General features: G+C 42.3%; 2 protein-coding genes across 2 annotated transcripts; one reads left to right on the top strand and one right to left on the bottom strand.

Annotated features, from left to right (window-relative positions):
• Positions 1–289: 289 nt before the first annotated feature.
• LOC129164685 (NACHT, LRR and PYD domains-containing protein 4A) lies at positions 290–5,498 on the top strand. The gene is given in 13 exon segments (XM_070544596.1): positions 290–376; positions 636–691; positions 780–885; positions 3,300–3,493; positions 3,568–3,723; positions 4,045–4,218; positions 4,271–4,337; positions 4,781–4,803; positions 4,805–4,906; positions 4,989–5,058; positions 5,060–5,153; positions 5,209–5,359; positions 5,438–5,498. Coding segments are annotated over 13 exon segments (1,341 nt in total).
• Positions 5,499–6,044: 546 nt separating this feature from the next.
• Positions 6,045–14,209, bottom strand: LOC107391072 (ceramide synthase 5). The gene is made up of 11 exons (XM_015968120.3): positions 13,332–14,209; positions 13,049–13,256; positions 12,262–12,364; positions 11,997–12,127; positions 10,214–10,271; positions 10,034–10,084; positions 9,796–9,888; positions 9,200–9,328; positions 8,941–9,047; positions 8,702–8,858; positions 6,045–6,493 (listed from the first exon to the last, which is right to left on the bottom strand). Exons 2-11 carry the CDS (start codon positions 13,222–13,224, stop codon positions 6,353–6,355), a joined length of 1,146 nt encoding a protein of 381 aa, XP_015823606.3. The 5' UTR covers positions 13,225–13,256; positions 13,332–14,209; the 3' UTR covers positions 6,045–6,352.
• Positions 14,210–20,733: the final 6,524 nt, after the last annotated feature.

The following is a 20,733-nucleotide window of genomic DNA, read 5'->3' as shown; positions in this document are numbered from 1 at the left end:
ACTGGCCACTTTATTGGGTACGCCTTGCTAGTACCGGGTTGGACCCCCGTTTACCTTCAGAACTGCTTTAATCCTTTGTGGCATGGATTCAACAAGCTACTGGAAACCTTCCTCAGAGTCTTCGGTCCATATTGGCATGACAGCATCAGCTGTTGCTGCGACTCTCCTGTTCCACCACATCCCAAAGGTGCTCTACTGGACCGAGATCTGGTGACTGTGGAGGCCATTTGAGTACAGTGAACTCATGTTCAAGAAACCATGCAGTCTGAAATGATACGAGCTTTATGACATGGCGCACTGTCCTGCTGGAAGTAGCCATCAGAAGACAGGTACACTGGGTCATAAAGGGATGTACATGGTCGGCAACAATACTCAGGTAGGCTGTGGTGTTGCAACAATGATCAATTAGTACTAGGGAGCCCAACGTGTGCCAAGAAAATGACCACCAGCCTGAGCCATTGATACAAGGCAGGATGGATCCATGCTTTCATGTTGTTGATGCCAAATTCTGTCCCTTCCATCCGAATGTTGCAGCAGAAATTGAGACTCATCAGAGCAGGCAACATTTTTCCAATCTTCTATTGTCCAATGTTGGTGAGCCTGTGTGAATTGCAGCCTCAGTTTCCTGTTCTTAGCTGACAGGAGCGGCACCTGGTGTGGTCTTCTGCTGCTGTAGACCATCTGCCTCAAGGTTTGATGAGTTGTGGGTTCAGAGATTCTCTGCGGCATTCTTTGGTTGTAACCAGTGATTATTTGAGTTACTGTTGCCTTTCTATCAGCTTGAACCAGTCTGGCCATTCTCCTCTGACCTCTGGCATCAACAAGGCCTTTTCTCCTACAGAACTGCCGCTCACCGGATGTTTTCCCTTTTTCCGACCATTCTCTGTAAACCCTAGAGATGGTTGTGTGTGACAATCCCAGAAAATCAGCAGTTTCTGAAAAACTCAGATCAGCCCATCTGGCATCAACAACCCTGCCATATTCAAAGTCACTTAAATCACCTTTCTCCCCCATTTTGAACCTCGGTTTGAACTGCAGCGGAGCACCTTGACCATGTCAACATGCCTAAATGCACTGAGGTGCCACCATGTAGCCAGGGAGTGTATATGTTTTTATTACAGTCATGAAAACTGACTTTAAGGAAAAATGAGAATGTTTGCAGCGTGCTACTGATAAGAACAGGTCCTGGTAAAACGTCCTTGTGACTGTCATTGCAAACCAGTGTCTGACTATAGCAACATGTGGATCATTTAATCCATTTGAGTGCATCCTGGGAAGAGTGGCAGCTTCCTTTCCCAACCAGTTTCAGGCTTTATAGGCTCGATAGCAATGAGGACTTCCTCAAATATCGGCAGACCTGTAATTTTTTTAGATGCTATAAACCATGCTGCGCTTTTCTTCAGTTCAGCAACTAAACCAGAAGATTTCAATCAGCACAGTGAATGAACCTTGTTCAGTTGCTGCAGCAGAACAAAATCACGGCATGGAGTTGACTTGTTGATGCCACGGTTCACATCTCTGCTGTAAACAACACTAAATAATTTCTCAGAGAGAAATACTGACGCTTTGATCTGCTTCATCAAGCTCAGAATGAAAGTTCGGTGAAGGAGATGAGCACTCTCCTATCACGTCCATGCATCTACCACTCACAGGGGTGTAGCACCAAATTCTGGGCCCTAGGTACAAGTCTTCTAGGTGGGCCCCCATGCTCAATTACTTAATATCTCTCTTACACATTTTTTGTCATGCTATAAGACAAGATAATAAATATGATCTTAGTTTAACCTCTATATTGAGCAAATACAAATGCCAGCATAATAAAAGTGAAATGCCCAGACTTCACATATAATTATTTTTATTTGCCAACAATGTGTTCAAACAAAAATCCTGGAATTTATTTTCCAGTAAATGCCCACTGACGGGTCTTCATGTTAGCAAAATCACTTATGACATCTTTAAAGTCCAATCCTTTGGCTAATTGGCTTTCAATAGAAAGAAGAGCTAGGCTGTTCAGTCCATCCTGGGACATTGTTGATCTCAAATAATTTTTCACCAGTTTCAGTTTGCTAAAAGCCTGTTCACCCCCCAGCAACAGTCACAGGTAGTGTGCAAAATATCCTCAGTCCAATACAAACTTCTCCAAAAATGCTCTGTAATTGCATCCTAGATGGCATTAAGCAGCTCAAGGGGAGAACGAATGTGTGGAAATGTGGCACCATATATTGTTCTCAGGTGTAGCATCTCATTCTCAAATTCAGCTGTGAGATCCTTTTAATATTTTCTCATCAGTGCCTGGCATGATATCTTCATCTGCTCTTCAGTCATGTCTGTCATGTTCATGATGTTAAGCTTTGCTAATACTGATATATATTGATATATTAAATACATATGACATGAAATAAACCAGGTTCTCTCTGTGAATCAAATGTACTCTAAATATTATAATCCCTGCATTATCAGCCAAATTATAAGATTGTCCGTTTTCAAGATCAAATATAAAGAAATTTAAAATAGGCTTAAAATATCTAACCAAGTCAATAACAATCCTCTAACACCAGTGTCATCATGCTATACGAAAAACAGTGGCAGCTTCACATTCCTGAGATTACCACGAATCCATCGATACCAAGTTTGTCCTGGTCCATGACTGGGAAGGAGCTGAAATATCCACACAGAGTGAACCTGTTTTTACTGCGAGGTCCGCGAATTAATTGGCGGCGGCCGCCCGCGATTATAATTCTGATTAATATATATATATATTAATTAGTGTTTTCACTGATAACATTAATTAATTTATATTTGATCTTGATGGTGAAACTAAAGGCGTTTAACACTGAACACCTAACATGAATGCAGCTTCTGAGAGCTAGCTAATATCAGCTAAAACTGTGTTCTGCTGCTCACCGTCCTTCTATTTGCTTCTGTTCAATTAACTTTTCCTCCTTCTTTTCTTTTCTTTTCTTTTCTTTTCTGGAAGCCAGATTTCCCTTTCTTGGGAAAAGACATGACTGACTCTCCTGCCTCCAGCTCTGGCTGTCGGCATCTGCGATGTCTCATTAGCTGTACATGCTGCCATGCAGCCCCTGGCCGCTGGTGTGGACTAAACCACTTTGCACATTTTTAAGGGGTGACAGATGCCTCAGAGATTTTTCAGTTATTATTTTTAAGGCGAAATTCTGTTTCTTAACCTCTTTATCCAGGTAAAGGGAAGTTTATTAAGACATTAAGTAAGTTGGGAGGAAAAAACAACAACAATAAAACATTTTTATTCAAAGCTGTCTCAGGGCCCCTCCCTGCAGTGGGCCCTGGGTAAACGGTACACCCCCCCCCAGTCCAACGCCCCTGACCACTCATACTGGAGGCTGCAGGACTGCGTGGCTCTGACTTATGTCATCTTGTGCCTCGGCCAAAGTGAGACATTCAGTCTGTCTGACTTGAGAACAGAAAGAGATGATGGAAGTCCTATCCAGCTGAGTCTGTCTCAGACGGTAATGTAAGCATCACATCAGTCAAGCACTTTCCCTTCACCTGTTCAGCATCATATCTAAGCGTGTCTTCTGTGCTCAGCTTGTCACACCACATCTGGCAAATAGAGGCTGTTTCTCTTCTGGCTTCATCTGTCAGCACCAGAGTCACCCAGAACCTGAATGTCTCGACTAACCTTGGTGATGAGCAGTTTAAAGTCCTCTGTGCCGGACGTAAAGGCAGCAAGCTTAGCAGGCTGTAGTAAGAATAAACCATTTTCTGGACTAATGTATTTTTAGGACAAAAGTGTTACAGCTATGCATCTATTTTTAGGGTTGTGTTTTAAGTCTTCACTGTGGAATGACGGCAGCCTGCTGTGGTGACCTGGTGTCCTTGTTGACCTCATAAATTTCTCAGCTCAGGGATCCGGGCTTCACTAAATGGTGCAAAGCAATGCGCAGTCCTCGCTGCCGGCTACAGGAACTTCAATATGTATTTAAATTGTCAGTGATTGTGAAAGCTCCATTCAAATCTTTAAAAAGTGTGCCATTCTGTGGATTTTTATTTTTTTATTGAAAGGATGCAAGATAGTGAGTTGACTGCAGCGTCCATGGAGGCTTTTGCAGCAGTTCTGTGTTCCGGTCAGTCACAGTATAGAAACGTGAATCTGATAAATGATTGCATAAGTGACCGTGGAGTGAAAGCTACATGCAAAGCCCTGCAGCATCCATTTTGCAAGCTGCAGAGTTTCATGTGAGCCTGCTTCAAAGTGATAAAAACCAAAATCATCTCATTCCTTTTGTAGCAATGTCTGTGAAGGTTCTCAAAGAGCAACCATCTTTGAACAGAGGCGGTGGTTTACGACACCAACTGTCTGCCATCTATAATCCAGTTTTGAGATCCCTTCCCAGATGCCTCAACACCCACACATATCCTGGGCCATCTGACCTCAGGAATTCACATGATAGGGTGGGGCCAGGCTTCACAATGAGCTCACCCGAAACTCTGGCCACCCTCACACCTTGGCTCATGTGTTTATGTAGAAGATCGTCAGGGGGTCTTTTGTTCCCTCTTCGGGGGGAAACTCCCACTGGGTTTAAATCCGGGACTCTCCACCATTTGACCTTAGAACTGAAGAAGCCTCTCGGATGAGAGGTGAAACGTCTTCAAGCAACTCAAAGAAGTCCAAACGCTTTTCTTTCAAAGCTCCTTAGACTTTTTGTAGTAATCCTAATCGGCGACCCTTATGTCCTGCTTTTATTTCATATTGTATATTTCATTGCAGTTAACAAATGCTTGCTGGTCCCATTTTAAGGAGGCCTTGAAATCTGAGCACTGCTCTGTCTGAGCTCGACTTGTCACTGAATGAGTTGGGACAGGAGGGGGCGCTAAAGCTCGATCAAGGCCCGAGTCGACCAGGTAGTCCAATGGAATCTTGCAGGTAAAAACACATTTATCTGGTTGCCAACAAGCTACCACCTCTCAGACACTAAAATGAAACCATTTTGCCTAAAACCCCGCAGCTTGGGACAATGTGACTTAACCTCAGCAGTCTTTGAGGAGCGGAGCTTCTTCTGAAAAGTGGGACTTGTCAAATAAAATCCCTGGAGTTAAACTTCTCTGGGGTGCTGTTGCACATCCCAGCTGCTTGTTAGAGGAACTGAAGTGAGTTGACATTTTCTCAGACTGTCTCAATCACTTCTGATTGAGCGCTCTCATTTAAACGTGTTTGCTCTGTAATAGGACTGACGGATGCCTGTGTTGAAGACTTGTGCGCCACTGTGGGATCCAATTAAACCCTGAAGGTCCTGGAGCTGAGTAACAACTCCCAGACCAATGCTTCCATCCCGCCACTTGTTCAAGTGATGCAGGACAAACTCATCATGGGGATGGAGTAAGTCTGATTAACCTAATTAGTTAATTTAGAGTTTTTAAGCTTTGAAATGAACGGATTTACTTTCTCATCTTTCAGCCTCGAGTACAATGACTTCAGTGAAGATGTCTCTGCAGTGTTGAAGGAGTGCAATATCTAATTCTGAAAAAGGTCAAAGGTAAAATCCACTTCACAGGCTACTTCATAATCATCTAATACATTCAGCCACATTAAAACCTACAGAAGACTCCATTAATGTGGTTTTCTGCTGGGAAACCATGAGAAAAGCACGCAAGTGGATGCTTCTTTCCTTCCCATGGAAACAGCAAAACTGTGCAAACTGGCTTATTATAGAAGATTTTTATGAGCAGATCACAGTTCAGTTCTACAGAAGCTGCGCTAATAAACAAGACCTCAATGATGTGCCTACTAGAAGAAAAGACATCCAGAGGTTTCGTGTCAGAAATTCTTCCTGACCCACCCCCTGACTCATGGATGCACCTGAAAGTGGTAGATGTGCTGCTGCTGGTGAGATTTACCTTATAAATAACCATGTGATGCTTAACTGATGGCTGTAGCAAATATTTATAAAATAACATTGGATTAAGTACTTTGAAATCAGAGCCATTTAAAGATGGCCGCCATCCACTTCATCCAAAAGATGAAGCGGTTGTCAAATGAAACAATAAAAAACTTGTTTGCAGTGCTGGTTTCGGTCATTTATTACAGCATGTTATCAAAAATCTTTGGGATGTTTAGAATAAATTACGTTTAAACCAGAAACACTGGTTTGTTTTTACAGCAGTGAAACAATATCTGTTTCTTTATGTACACGCGTGAGCAGAAGCGCTGTTCCACAAAACAATCTGTACATTTGAGAAATTATACAGCAGATGTAAACAAAGAAAAACGCAACTACTTATGCAGCTCCAAGTGGAGCGCGACACGTTTGAGGTCACTTAAGAAAAGACGAGTGTCTCAGGCACGTCGGTGAAGGATTTCTACTTTTCCCGTTCAGTGGTCATGAGCTTCCCCGTTGAGGTCACTGCTCTGACTGTTCATCGGTTTGGAAGTCTGGTTGGGGCTTTTGCCGTTGCTGGAGCAAATCTCCTCCTCTGAGCTGCTTTCTATGTCGCTTCGATCATCTTTTTCCACCTGTAAAACAAACAAAAACAAAAGGTGGTTTAAGAATTAAAGTCACACTTGGCAGTTTTGCTTGCCTTTAGCACCCCCTAGTGTCCAACGAACATGAAACCTCCCCCCTCGCTGTGCGTTCGTCTTTTTAACACCTTATCTAAAAGTTCAAATGTCTCCCAGCCTTCACTGGTGTCTACAGGAGTGATTCAGAACTAAATTAAACAAATCAGCTGTGTTCATAATCTAAAACATGCAGGAAACATGCTGGAAGCAGGCTTCAGAACAATTTTTCTAAGTCTAAAAGGTGGCGGCCCGCCACTCTGCAGTTGTAAATGTGGTATTCTGGCCACAGAAGGCTATACGGGTCTGAGTGACACTTCATTAACCCTGTAAAGGGTTGTTTTAGCAAACATTGGCTCAAGAAAATGATTAAAAATATGAAAAAGAGCTTCATCTATGCAAGTTCTGCAAGGCTAATTGTGCCATCATACAAAAAATATATATTAGCTGCTCATTTAACCCTCCCACTGTCTTTATGGGTGACCCCGTGAGGAAAGTTGACCATTGAGCAGGACTGGTGGTTTATCCCTTGAGGTCCACGTGGCAGGGGTGAGGTGGTGCTCACTCCTCACCCCTGCCACCTCACCCCTGCCACATGGACCTCAAGGGATAAACCATAAACCCTGCTCAATGGTCAACTTTCCTCACGGGGTCACACCTATTAGGACAGTGGGAGGGATAAGTCACATTTGTTTGTAGGTTTTTGCTAAATAAAGAAAAGGCACTTATGAATGGCTCTGGTCATTGGCGATTATGTGAATAAATGGTTATGAAATATCCATCAGCTGTCAGTTTTAGTTGTCATGGTGATGTGAGGAACAACAATGCATCTGAGTGCAACAGAATCACAAAAACGTCTGAACAAACCTGACTTTATGCTACTTTTACAAAGGAGCACCCGCAGGAATTCCATGAAACTTTTGGGTTTCTAGGTTTAAAATAAGCCAACACGAAAGTGAGCTAATTGGAGTCTATGAGTCATCAGAGTGTCTTCCTGTAATCTGAAGCCTCTTTGGAAAAAGCGTGGTAAGTCTGTGGGTTTGAAGAGCTACACTGTGAGAAACATGACATTTCCCACGTTTTAACGTAAAATGATTCTAACAGAGGTAAATCTGAGGCCAGTTTTTCTGGTTAAAGCAGCCGTTTCCCACCCTGGCTACGAACACTGAACTCATTCATTTCTAAATGGATCTTTTTAAATCACTGATGATTTCTGAAACTGTACCACATACATCAGACAAACGTTCTCCCAACTGCCACACAACTCAAGCTGGGTGTTTTAACCCATTGAAATATGGCAGAAACAGAAGCGACAAAGTTACAAAAGTCATGAACGGTCTTGTTGTTTAGGCATGCATCTGATACTTTATCAGCTGATCTAAACAAGATACCAGCTGGAATGTGAGCCCAAAATCCCACTCCATGTGAAAATTGACCATATGTAAGTGTTGCCTTTTCTTGGGCATTTTTTCTTCTAGTTTCTCAAGAAAAACTGTATTTTTTGGACACTTTTCTGTTTCTGGTGCTGTGAAGCTTGGAGGATTTTTACTGCTATTTTTTAGCTTTTTTCACTTTTTGAGCATTTGTTATGATGCATAGCCATGGCAACAAGCTGGTTTACAATCGGGAGCAGCTGATTAACATTGGAAAGGCTGAAATAATACTTCAACTGAAGCCACAAAACCCAAATGAGCTAAAACGCAAGAAGCGTGGATGAAGAGCGGGAGCAAAACGGAGACAGAGAAAGAGGAAATTCAAACCATCTCTTCTGTCTATCATAATGGGCAACGTGAGATCATTGGCCAACAAGATGGAGGAACTCCAAGCCCTTTCAAGGACTTGGCCAGAGTTTCTGAACCGCTGGAGGAGATAATGCAAAGAAGGATTCTCCAGAGAATCAAGATAATTATGGACAACCCTGAGTTTTCTCTTCACAAGACTGTCCGACAACGGAAGAGTGTCTTCAATCAGAGGCTTCTTCAGTTTCGCTGCAACACTGACCGCTACTTGAGATCCTTCCTGCCAACAACCATTGTAATATACAACAACTCTTTGATGACTTTATTATTATGATTATTATTATTCTGAGCTACTACAGCAATCAATTTCCCTCTGGGATTAATAAAGTATTTTTGAATTGATTTGAAATAAAGTAAGTAAACAAACCTTTCCCTTGAAGATGGCTTTGACTGCAATGCGGCTGATTAGGTAGAACCAGATGATGTGAAGCGTCTGCAGTACCAGCAGCAGCCCATTTAGCAGCCACCACGCCCGATATGGCCCCATAATCTCCCAGCTGTCAAACAGCACGCTGTAAACAATCCTGCAACAAACACCACAGCTTAGGAGACTGTGAAAGTGGCTTCTAATACTCGGATGAAGCATGATGGGTAAAGAACTCTCACCAGAAAGGGAAGATGACGAGGCGCGTGAGGAAAAAGCTGAAGCTGAACAACACGAACAGGCCATCACATAGCCTCTGGTACTTGGCATAGTTTGCCAGCTTAGCTGCCTTTAGGGGAAAACATAACAGAAATGGTTCAACTCAAACCAAAAATCTCACTTTACAAAAATGAAAGCAGACAATGAGAAGTTATCATACATTTAGATTTGTTAGATATGTTTCCTTTCTGGGAAAAGAAAGTTTTAAACACACAGATTCACCTCAAGGAAGATGTCAGATGTATCGTGCACGCACATGACCAGAGTACCAGCCCTTAGCATGTTGTTGGTATAAGAGAACGTGATGAGCAGTATGGTGGCCAGGTGGTGGACAAACATCATGATGTAATCCTGAATGAAGCAAGAAGACAAGACGTGACTTAAAGAAGAAATATAGAAAATGGCTAACTGGGGATTTTGTTACGACTGAAAGCAATAAACCAAGGAAGGAATTGCAGGAAACATCCTAAAACTAAGGGAATTTAGTATGCAAAGTTTTCCAAGGATCTCAAAGTGACAGGAGGTCAATAAAAAAAACATTTCCGTCACGTCTCAGGAGGCAAATTTTTCTTGTGCCTTCATGCAAAAATATCACTGGGACTGCAGGCAGGGTTTAAAGAGGGATCACTTATCTTCCTGCACAAATACACCAACAGCTGATCCTATAAAACCTTAAACAATATCAACTAAAGCTAGACCAAAAGAAGGGGGATATAGATCAATACCAGAAACAGGTGAAAAGGCTTCTGATTTATATGTTCAGTGTGATTGATGAGAAGAAGCATGACGGTGTGTCAGGTGCAATGTTGTTGACTCACCTTTCGTTTAACATCTGTAAACTGGGAAACCATCAGGGACCAATAGAAAGCCAGCTCAGCAACATAATAATTGTATTGCTGGGGACTCAGAGGCTTTGTGTGAGGAGAAAACAAATACGCCTTAGACAAATATGTTACCATACAGATCCACCAGCATCACAATACTGGGCTCACATCAGAATATTTGCTGCAGACGATTGTCCTGCAGTTATTAAAAAGAAAAGTGAAAGGAACCAACCTGAAACGGGTAGTTGTGCCAACACTTTCTGAGATCCCACATCCAAGGTGACTAACAGAAAGATCACGCTTTAATAAGAACGCACATCACACTGATAGAGGTTTAATATGTGCTCATATCAAGAACAAGCACCATAAGAACATTTAGAAAAACAAAAAATAGGTCAGTAGTTGAACTCACCACCCACAAATGGTTCATGGCATAAATACAAATCACCAGATAAAAGGTGAATCGCCACCTGCATTGAAAGAATTACAAAGAATCAGAATGTTTGCAGGTTTTTCCATGAAGAGCATCACACTATGGCAAACACAACCCAAGCAGCAACTGTGCTGACTGGAAAACTGTGACGTAATGGTTATGGAATGAGAAAACAGGTGATGACAGCTTTTGCTACAGGATGCACACAACTACTAATTAAAAGGCCCCAACATTCCTTGAAGTAACTCATATCACCTGCTGCGATCAGGCGACGGTTTTAAACCAAAATCATCCAGAGCAGGTGTTGGAAGAGAATCTAAGCTACGATGAAAGCAAATATGACCTCAGTGTCTCCAAAACTGAGCGAGTCGTAGCTATTTCTGTGCAGGCTACGTTTGACTAGCGGTGGTAGCCATCTTGAAACAGGCAGGCAGGAGTAAAGAAAAAAATATAGCTGTGCTGGAACACGGGACAATTATAGATCAAATAACTGATTTCATATCATTTCTCAAGCTTATCTACAACTCTTTCAGTATGAGCGGAGCATTCTTTCCATGCTAGCATGTTAGCATATGCTAAGTGTGGCTGAAACTTTCACAATGAGACATTTCCATGTCTCTCTTTGAGCTAAAAGGATAAAACTTTTAAGGATCATCATTTCTGATTGTGACCTTGTGTTTTTTATTATTGTAATTTACAGACAAGAATGTAGTCTTGTGATTCCAGAAAATGTTGACGCAACACTTCGATTGCATCAGGTTTCAAAGTGGGAACGTGCTGCCCGATTAGGTGGCAGTACTTGCCAACAAAAACTACTCTTCTTTATTTTCAGACATTGATATCATTTGTAACTAGGTACTGTTTGGATAATGTGTTTTCTCTCTTGAGACTTGACCTAGGCCTGTGCAGCGTTAAGTAGACCAGAAGGATTTGTTCTTTCCACAGTCAAACCATGGTTTTGCATCTTGTTCGTGTATAAGACTGGGTTTGTGATCCACACAGACCTACATAATAATGGTCATTTTTGAGTGTATCAGGATAGATTTAGATGTGACCGATCTTCCTCCCCTGGAAATAAAAGAACCAGGAAAATGAGGAATGCTAGCTCGGAATGAGCTACACCAGAAAGGAGCTTTCTCCCCACCTTAAACCTAAACAGTACTTTTATATAAGTTCATCTTTTTAAAATGACAATGTGTAACCAGCACAATCTAGAACTGCATTTCTGGGGTACAGGACCGACACATAATTGTTGTGCTGGACCATTATTTTAAAAATTCTCTCGGACCGACGGTAATATTTAAAACGTTGCTCCAGTTATTGTTTATTTACTGCAGTGTCTTCTAAAAACTCTATCCGATGAATGCATCTAGCCGTTGCAGCTTGTAAATTTCTGAGGATTGATGTAAACAGATAGTATCACAATCTGTCAACACTTGACAGGAATTATGAAGATGTGACATCACTGCGGTGTGATAAGATTACAGCAAGGTTGGCCCTAGGCCATAAGAAATGCCGGTTTTGTCAAAACCAATTTGACAATATTTTGTTTGATCTGCAGAGTGAATGAAACATACAACAGCACAAGTCTGACCTCAGTTCGTGGTGTGACTGTAGACTAAATAAAAACAACCCAAAAGATCGATCTAAAAGCAAAGCCTTCAGTCTCCTGAGTGTAAAAGCATTTGCATTCACGGTTTTGATGGTTCCCTTTTAAATGCAACTGGCAGAAAGGTGTAGCAGAAGTTCTACAGTAACCTACATGCTCTCACAGAACTTCCTCTGCAGGCCGGGCTTGTCCTGGTTCCGACGGACACGGAACCATCGTTCTATTTTCCGCTCATCCCAGTCCAGCTGCTTTGATAGCCCTGCCAGCTGCCTTTCATCTGGAAACTAACAAGGACAAAACAAATATTACACAACTTTCTGTCCCACCATAACTGCTTGTAAAACCACACCACCAACACGCAGTGGTGGTGTGTACAAGATTGGGTAATGAACCAGAGCAAACGCAAGCTTTTATGTACCGATTTGGACTGATAGAGCCTCTCCAGGACGGTGTTAGGCTGAGCTCGTCGTGGCACTCCCGCTTGAATCTGAAGTATGCGGGAGCAGGGCTTGGCAATCAGCCTGCGCACACACAATGACATGAGGGATGAAACAAGTTAGGGTGCAATTGAACAGGCAAAGAGAGGAGTCTGATGTCACAGTAATTTACAGTTTCCATCAGAAGTGTCACAATTGAATCTAAAGGCAGGGACAGTAAAACGCTGTGGAGAATGTTGCACCTAGAGTCTAAACAAAGGGTGATGATGTGTCATGTGACAGATTTTGTGAGGAACCACTGGCTCAAACACTAATGTGCATCACAGGATCGTTTGGCACTGCCAAGCCTTTTACAACAAATGTTTGCTCTTTTTTAAGTTTCTGCAGCAACAGCATGGGGTTTTACAACCGAAACAGAAAGTCAACCGCTTCAGAGTTGACTAGTTTTCTGGGCACATGTGTTCCCAGCTCATAAGCACCACTTCCTGTAGTCACATAGAAAAAAAAAGCACATTTCAAACAATTTCTAAAAATAGAAGAACAGCAGAGCAAGTTCATGGGGAAGCTGAGATTGAGACAGTGGAGTGTTGAATTGTTTAAACTTGATCCGAATAAAAATGAACAGATGTTGGCGTTACTTTGAGTGGTTTTAAAAAGTTTCTCCTCACTGAGTTACTTTTTAAATCCGGATAACGGAAGTAAGCTGTGAGTTTTGTTTCAGCACAGCTGCTCAGCGAGCCCTGATGGAGGAGAAACTCCCAAACTCACCTCTCAAACAGCAGCCGGAGAAGCAGGACCCCCACAGCCAGGGGAAAGGCGAGCAGGAGGTGCTCCAGCCTGGGGTACTCCACCCCGGGCGGTGGGTGCTCCAGGTCGGACCACGACACATTTTCGGGAAGCCAAAACCTCTCGCTCCAAATCCAGGACGAGAAAAAGGAAGCCATCGGGAGGCAGGAAACTCAAGAGTGAGGCAAACCTGAAGAGAAAGGAGAACTTGTGATCTGACCGTTAATGTAGCCTCCTCACGAAGCCTCGCGCTGAGTAGGCATACTTCTGAGGAGCAGCACCGACTCTTCCAGCTCGTCTTGTCAGGCAACACCCACAACTATGTCAATAGGAAAGGTAGTCCACTAAAAACACAGATGACTTGTCACGGGACATTCCTTCCTGCAGGCGTGGACTGGGAATGCAGCTAGCGTTAGCCAAATAAACTAAATAACTCATCCAATTAAGTTACTAAAGTTAACTGTAGGTAACCTTTCTCACTTAGGGTTTTTGGGTGGTTTGGCTTCAATATATGGGTGCATTTAAATGTAATCTACCTTTAACTGAGTCCTGTTAAACAAGATAGTATCTAAATAGAAACGTGTTTTGCGTGAAACTTAGTTTCTATGTAAAGTTAATGAACAGCTAATATCTTACCTGCTGCACAAGCCTCTTCAAACAGCCTCAGTTTGGAGAAACAGAGATTAGTTTTATACGATTCACAATGAGGTCAGTTACAAAGTATCTTTAAAGGAGTTCTAGAATTCTAAACCACATTTATCTTGATGTTGTTAAATATAGACAGCTTATGGTTTAAAATGTACTCGACCAAGAGGTCTATGCGATCTTCGACATGTTTTCCTGTACAAATTAGTACTTTTTTGTTGGCCAGTGAGAAACTTTTGTTTTGAGAAAAGCTAGTATAACAGATCATAGGCGTAGACCCATCCCCTTAAATTTGCTTGTCCCAACCCACTACATCATTGGAAGTGTATAAATAATTGTGGCAGTAACGCGAAGTAGAGAACAACTCTAGCCTCTAAATTTATCGTTATCGAAATTTCTGACTAACCGATATCATTGTACCCATGTTAATAACTTCGGTAATAAAAAAAATGGAAAGATATGTGTGTGTTGGTGACATTCAAGTCCCTTTAAGAGGCTGTACCACCTTGAGTCACATGACAACATGACTCAACGTAATACATGCGACAGCCCCAAATAGTGGACAACTTTTGTTTTTGCGCCTGCATGTAGTTATTGTCCATTTATTGTTATCGAGGCAAACTCCTCAATATATCGTGATATTGATTTTAGGCCATATCGCCTAGTCCTAAGCCCTAGCTAGTGCTAACTTCCTTGTTGGACCAGAGGAAAACAACAAAGAATATAGGAGCTCATATGTAACATTCCAGGATTTCCTGTGAATATCCAGACCTTGAATGGATGCCAGATAGATCCATATCTTGCCTTATGAGTTATCTGATTACCGTACTTGGCTATACACAGAGGTTCTAGCTTCAGGGCAATGTCATAGAGCCACTGGGGTAAACTAGCCAATCAGCACACAGCTCATTTAATATTCATGTCGTTGTTGAGTGGACGAGGCAAACCAGTCTTTTTATTGTAGGAGTTTACTATGGGGGTGTATTACACCATTTCTCATGGCTCCATTTTGAGCTCCAACAAAAATGTACACTTTTCAAAATCAGCTTTGTTGTCATTGCCCCAGCATCCCAAAGCACAGAAATTTTACTCCACAGTACAGCCTGACCAAGGTTACACACACAAAATATATAGAACAAAACGGATACAGACAGACCACAAGAGCTGCCCTTCAAGGTGCTCATTTCAGTTAGATACGAGGATAAATGGGGGGCATTTTTGAGTTAACTCCTGACGGGGTAGCTTTGCTATGCAAAAAACTCCTCAAACATACAGTTGTGGTCAGAAGTTTACATACACTTGTAAAAAATATAACATAATGGCTCTACTGAGTGTCCCGTTTTTTCTAAAACTCTGATTTTTCTCTGATAGAGTGATTGGAACAGATACTTCTTTGTCACAAAAAACATTCATGAAGTTCGGTTCTTTAATGTCTTTATTATGGGTTAACAGAGAAAAGTGATCACATTTGCTGGGTCACAAATATACATACAGCAGTGCTAATATTTGGTTACATGTCCCTTAGCCATTTTCACTTCAATTAGGCGCTTTTGGTAGCCATCCACAAGCTTCTGGCAAGCTTCTGGTTGAATCTTTGACCACTCCTCTTGACAGAATTGGTGAAGTTCAGTTAAATTTGATGGCTTTCTGACATAGACTTGTTTCTTCAGCACTGTCCACATGTTTTCAATGGGGTTTAAGTCAGGACTTTGGGAAGGCCATTCTAAAACCCTTATTCTAGCCTGATTTAGCCATTCCTTTACCACTGTTGATGTGTGTTTGGGGTCATTGTCCTGTTGGAACACCCAACTGCGCCCAAGACCCAACCTTCGTGCTGATGATTTTAGGTTATGTTGAAGAATGTGAAGGTAATCCTCCTTCTTCATTATCCCATTTACTCTCTGTAAAGCACCAGTTCCACTGGCAGCAAAACAGCCCCACAGCATAATATTCCCACCACCATGCTTGACTGTAGGCATGGTGTTCTTGGGGTTAAAGGCCTCACCTTTTCTCCTCCAAACATATTGCTGGGCATTGTGGCCAAAAAGCTCGATTTTTGTTTCGTCTGACCACAGAACTTTCCTCCAGAAGGTCTTATCTTTGTCCATGTGATCAGCAGCAAACTTCAGTCGAGCCTTAAGGTGCCGCTTTTGGAGCAAGGGCTTCCTTCTTGCACGGCAGCCTCTCAGTCCATGGAGATGCAAAACACGTTTGACTGTGGACAATGACACCTGTGTTCCAGCAGCTTCTAATTCTTGGCAGATCTGCTTTTTGGTGATTCTTGGTTCACTCTTTACCCTCCTGACCAATTTTCTCTCAGCAGCAGGTGATAGCTTGCGTTTTCTTCCTGATTTTGGCAGTGATGAAACAGTGCCATGCACCTTATACTTACAAACAATTGTTTGCACTGTTGCTCTTGGGACCTGCAGCTGCTTTGAAATGGCCCCAAGTGACTTTCCTGACTTGTTCAAGTCAATAATTCGCTTTTTCAGATCCATGCTGAGCTCCTTTGACTTTCCCATTGTAGCGTTCGTGGGCGTTTGTATCCAATGAGCCCTATTTACCTGGCCTAAGAGAAGTCACCAGCTGTAGTCACTCATAATCACTCACAAGAAGTTAAGAGGCCATGCTATGAAGCTCAGTTCACTGACACGTTTCTAAGTCACCTAAATTGCTAGTTCATGTTGCTGTATGTATACTTGTGACCCAGCAAATGTGATCACTTTTCTCTGTTAACCCATAATAAAGACATTAAAGAACCAAACTTCATGAATGTTTTTTGTGACAAAGTATCTGTTCCAATCACTCTATCAGAGAAAAATCAGAGTTTTAGAAATAACGGGACACTCAGTAGAGCCATTATATTATATTTTTTACAAGTGTATGTAAACTTCTGACCACAACTGTATAAGCACAAACATCAACAGTTCACAACATGAGACTCCAGTGGGAAGGGGGGGGCTGTTCTCCCCCAGAGCAGTCTTCAGAGGTGCTCATACACTGTTGAATCACAGGTGGGAGGGAGAACGAGGGAGAGTGAAGAGTACATTGACTCCTTCAGTTGATGACCTCACCAGGCTAAGTCCACCAATCCGAAGGCAGGTCGGGTTTTCACAGTGTCTGTCTGCATTCCATCGTGATGGGATTTGTCTTCTCGCTGCTCAAGGCTACCAGGGCGCCAGATTCAGATAGGAAGACTTGTTTGAGTTAGGCAGAGATAATTTTCTCTCTGCCTTTCAGTCTTTAACTGATCATTCCAGTCCCTCAGTGAATCCAATTTTTGGGTTTAAACTTGCCCATACCGTGCATTGACTTTCTCTAAGATCACATCCATTATGCGCATACCGGTATCGCAGCTAGAACCTACAGTTTACGATTCACCTCGAGTAATGTCCCAGTCTGAGCAGTTTCTACACGGAGACTTTCCATGGGTACGGGTTGCCCTTCAATCGCTTCCGTCTTCCCAATTTTCCAGAATACCAGAAATTCTCCCACTCAAAACAGAAGAAATCCAACAATCATCAGTTAAAAAATCTACACGTCTTCGATGTCCTCCATGGGCAGCTGGGAGAGGCATGTAATATTCCACTCCTTCCAGGAATCCAATATATACCACACCGGGGGCGTCTCCTGTGGACAAGCAGGAGCCCCCTGCTCTGTTCTCATTGTGAAAAAATGTTGTCAATCGTATTGAATGCATAGAAGCGCTCTGTACGCAGACAGGACAAGAGCCTTGGAAAAAAAGATAAGGGAGAGTAAAGAGAAGTGGCTGTACTTTCCGGATGCCGGAAGAAGAGAGGGTCAAAGAGCAGTTTCCAAAATGTTGTTTTAGTACTCATTTACACAATTACCATCTCAAAAATTAGTCATTGCAATTCATTCAAATGCTATTTTATAATCTTTGTATTGTCATAAATGTCACATTTCATAATTATTTTATCTTATTTATTATGGACTTCCATCCATAATAGTAAATAACTTCAGAGTTCTTAGTAAATAATCATAAAACATAGACAACATGTGCATGAATTGTTTTAGTTTTTTATTAGGTTAGAGCTGCTTTAAGATGGCAGAAACATATAATTGTTACCACTCATGGTCCTTTTCCAGGAACACCCACTCAGCTCTACTCTACACAGTTCGGGTGGTTTTCCAATAGTCCAGGATTGCACCAGTGGATGGGGTTATCGTAGCAAGGCAGCCTCCAGAGTTAGCAGCTTTGCTTTTTATCAGACTCCAAATATCAAAAAGAACCGGAAAAGGATGCTGGCAGTGAGACAAAACGTTCTGCAGAAGTAGAGATTGGGTAACCACCCCAGCAGTGTAGCCATAAACATATTTTCAGTCAGGCCTGATTAAAATAGGTGGGCCAAATAAATGTAATTGAAAATAACTTCATTTGTAAAATAAACTTAGTTGTAGGTCCATCGGACAATGGGGCAGTATGGCTTGGGCAGAACGGCCGATATCATGCAACACAGTTTATTTGTTGGGAAACAGAAAAACATCACTGCTTCTGACAAGCAAAATAAACAACAGAATGCTGTTGTTTTTGTATCGTTATTTGTACGTCGGCTTCAGAGCTACAAACCTTCCTCACATACAGGACAGTGCACATTTAGGTTTAACCCCGCCTAAACCAGTCCAGTTGGTGATTAAAACGCTCTCCTGAAATCGCCAACCCATACCGGTCCACAGCCGCCCAAAGTTGATGTGATTTATTTTGATCAAACAACTCCTCAAAATCTTTGAGAACCCAATTCAAATTTTTTTTACTAATTGCTAAGTTGTAATATTTTCATATCAACTGAGCAGTTATATACTGTTTAGGGATGTAAGAAAATATCAATATGGCAATATATTGTGATATTTTTCCTGCGATATATCGATATTCAAAAGCCATGTATCGAATTTCTGGAAGAATTTACATGCAAACATTTGTGTATTTTTTTTTTCTTTTGGTGCAATTCAAATGCTGACCACTAGCAACCAGTAGTGTGCAATGGGTATTGTTTCCACCACTGAAATGTAAATCCCTTTGTTATGGTTCAGGTACCTCATGTTAAACATGTTACATATCAGTTTGGACTGTTTATTTCAAGGGCGTCAGTTTGTTTTCAGAATTGCTGGGGACAATAACCATACACTTGAGTGGGGTTTAAAAATTGCTGGGGACAATAAAGTAGGCTAGCACAGGGGTCGGCGGCTCTGGAGCCGCATGCGGCTCTTCCATCCATCTGATGCGGCTCTGTGTTTGTAAAATAATGAATGGATATTTAAATAAAATGCTTTATATTTTACTGCATTAATTTTACATCTGTATGCCAATTCTAAATGTAAAGATTGTCTGCGTAAACCTGAACAGGTCCAGCCTGGTCTTACTGTGAGACCGGGTTGACGCGTCACGCTTGTGCGTAATCATAGGCGCTTTATTAGCTGAAGACGATGTGAGATTCTGGGATTCTCCTCAGACGGCTCCTGGATGTGTCGCCACATTGGAGACGGGAACAAGCGCTATTCAGCCAAAGTTTCATCATCAGGGAACATTTTCTAAGTGACAAGTCTCTCTGAGAGACCGGGTTTGGAAAACACTCGCTTCAGTGGGAGGAACCTTCCCACATGCGCTCTGGGTGGCTCTGGGGTTAATCAAGTTTAATTGTTTCTCTTTGCAACAATCTTCACAAGAAGGCAAAACAGTTAAACGGCAGGTTACATATATTTCCATTTGACTGTTTATTTTGACAGATGAACTCAAGGATGTTGCTTGGTTTGAAAGAATTACCCCCACGCACACTGATGCACATGGATGAGCTGACATTTTAATCGTTAACGCGCATCGCGGAGGTAAAAGATTCCCATCAGAACATCAGAGCTTTATACTGGACACTGTGTTCAGCGCGGCTCGGAGCGCCCACGGTGGACAGTGAGCTGAAGATCTGAGGGGTTCGCAGCGCAGCGCAGAACCATGGTGCATGCAATGATTTCCTCCCACTGAAGCGGTCTGGAAACCCGGTCTCTCTGAGGGATGTGTCACTTGGAAAAATGTTCTTTTTATGAAATTATGAAACTGGCTGAACAGCGCTTGTTCCCGTCTCTAATATGGAGACGCATGATGCGTAGAGACATTTGATCACGCACAAAGTTCGTGTGGAGCAGAAGCGGTCGGGCCACGGCAGGTGAAATGTTCCTAGCCTACATGAAGGGAAACTGTTTAATTGTAACATTAATACGTTACTGGACACGCTGGTCTGGTTGGTTAGACCAGTGTTTGAAGTGGAAAACACACACACACACACCAATTAAAATATATGCTGATAGCATGGACTAGAAGACAGGTGATGGTTTACGTATTTAAATGATGATCAGGCTGCTGTAAAATGTAATCTCCATCCACATCCAGACAGAATCATCCTCTATTCTGTCTCTATTTGCTCTGCTCTTGTCTGAGCTGATCAGCTGATGGTGCGCCTAACTAGCGGCTGATGCACATTTTACGCATTTGGAGAGGTGGGCTGGATGCTGTGCGTTTACTGGAAGATGGTTAACGCACGGGTGTGGACTACATATTAATGACAAATGAATGAAAATTAAATTGTGAGTTTTTACTTCATATTTTATAAATAAAAATGACGGGGGAAAACATTTATGACGTCTTTTTAAACTAAATTTTCTAGCGCGACCTGCCTGCTTCACTTAAGTCACTGCTTATTAAGGTCCGTCCAGAATTACTGTGGGAAACGGGTAATAATGGCTCTTTGATGGGAATAGGTTGCCGACCCTGATAAGATCTGAGCTGGTAAAACAAAAATCCTCATCAGCAGGCGTTTTTGAAAGTGGGGGGGACACAGCTGCCAATCACAAATTTTGCCGGGGACATGTCCCCGGCGTCCCCGGTTAAAATGACGCCTATGGTTTATTTTCCTACAATAAGTTCAGTCTAAGATCTCTGAGGTCCAGTGACCAAAGCCTACTAGGTTGTGCAGCGCACCATGACGGATTGCTGCGGTGGTCCCCAGACTCTG

The sequence above is a fragment of the Nothobranchius furzeri genome, chromosome 15, assembly GCF_043380555.1.
Source record: "Nothobranchius furzeri strain GRZ-AD chromosome 15, NfurGRZ-RIMD1, whole genome shotgun sequence".
Classification (NCBI taxonomy): Eukaryota; Metazoa; Chordata; class Actinopteri; order Cyprinodontiformes; family Nothobranchiidae; genus Nothobranchius; species Nothobranchius furzeri.
Note: the sequence above shows the minus strand (reverse complement) of the source record. Positions and strands in the feature narration are given on the sequence as shown.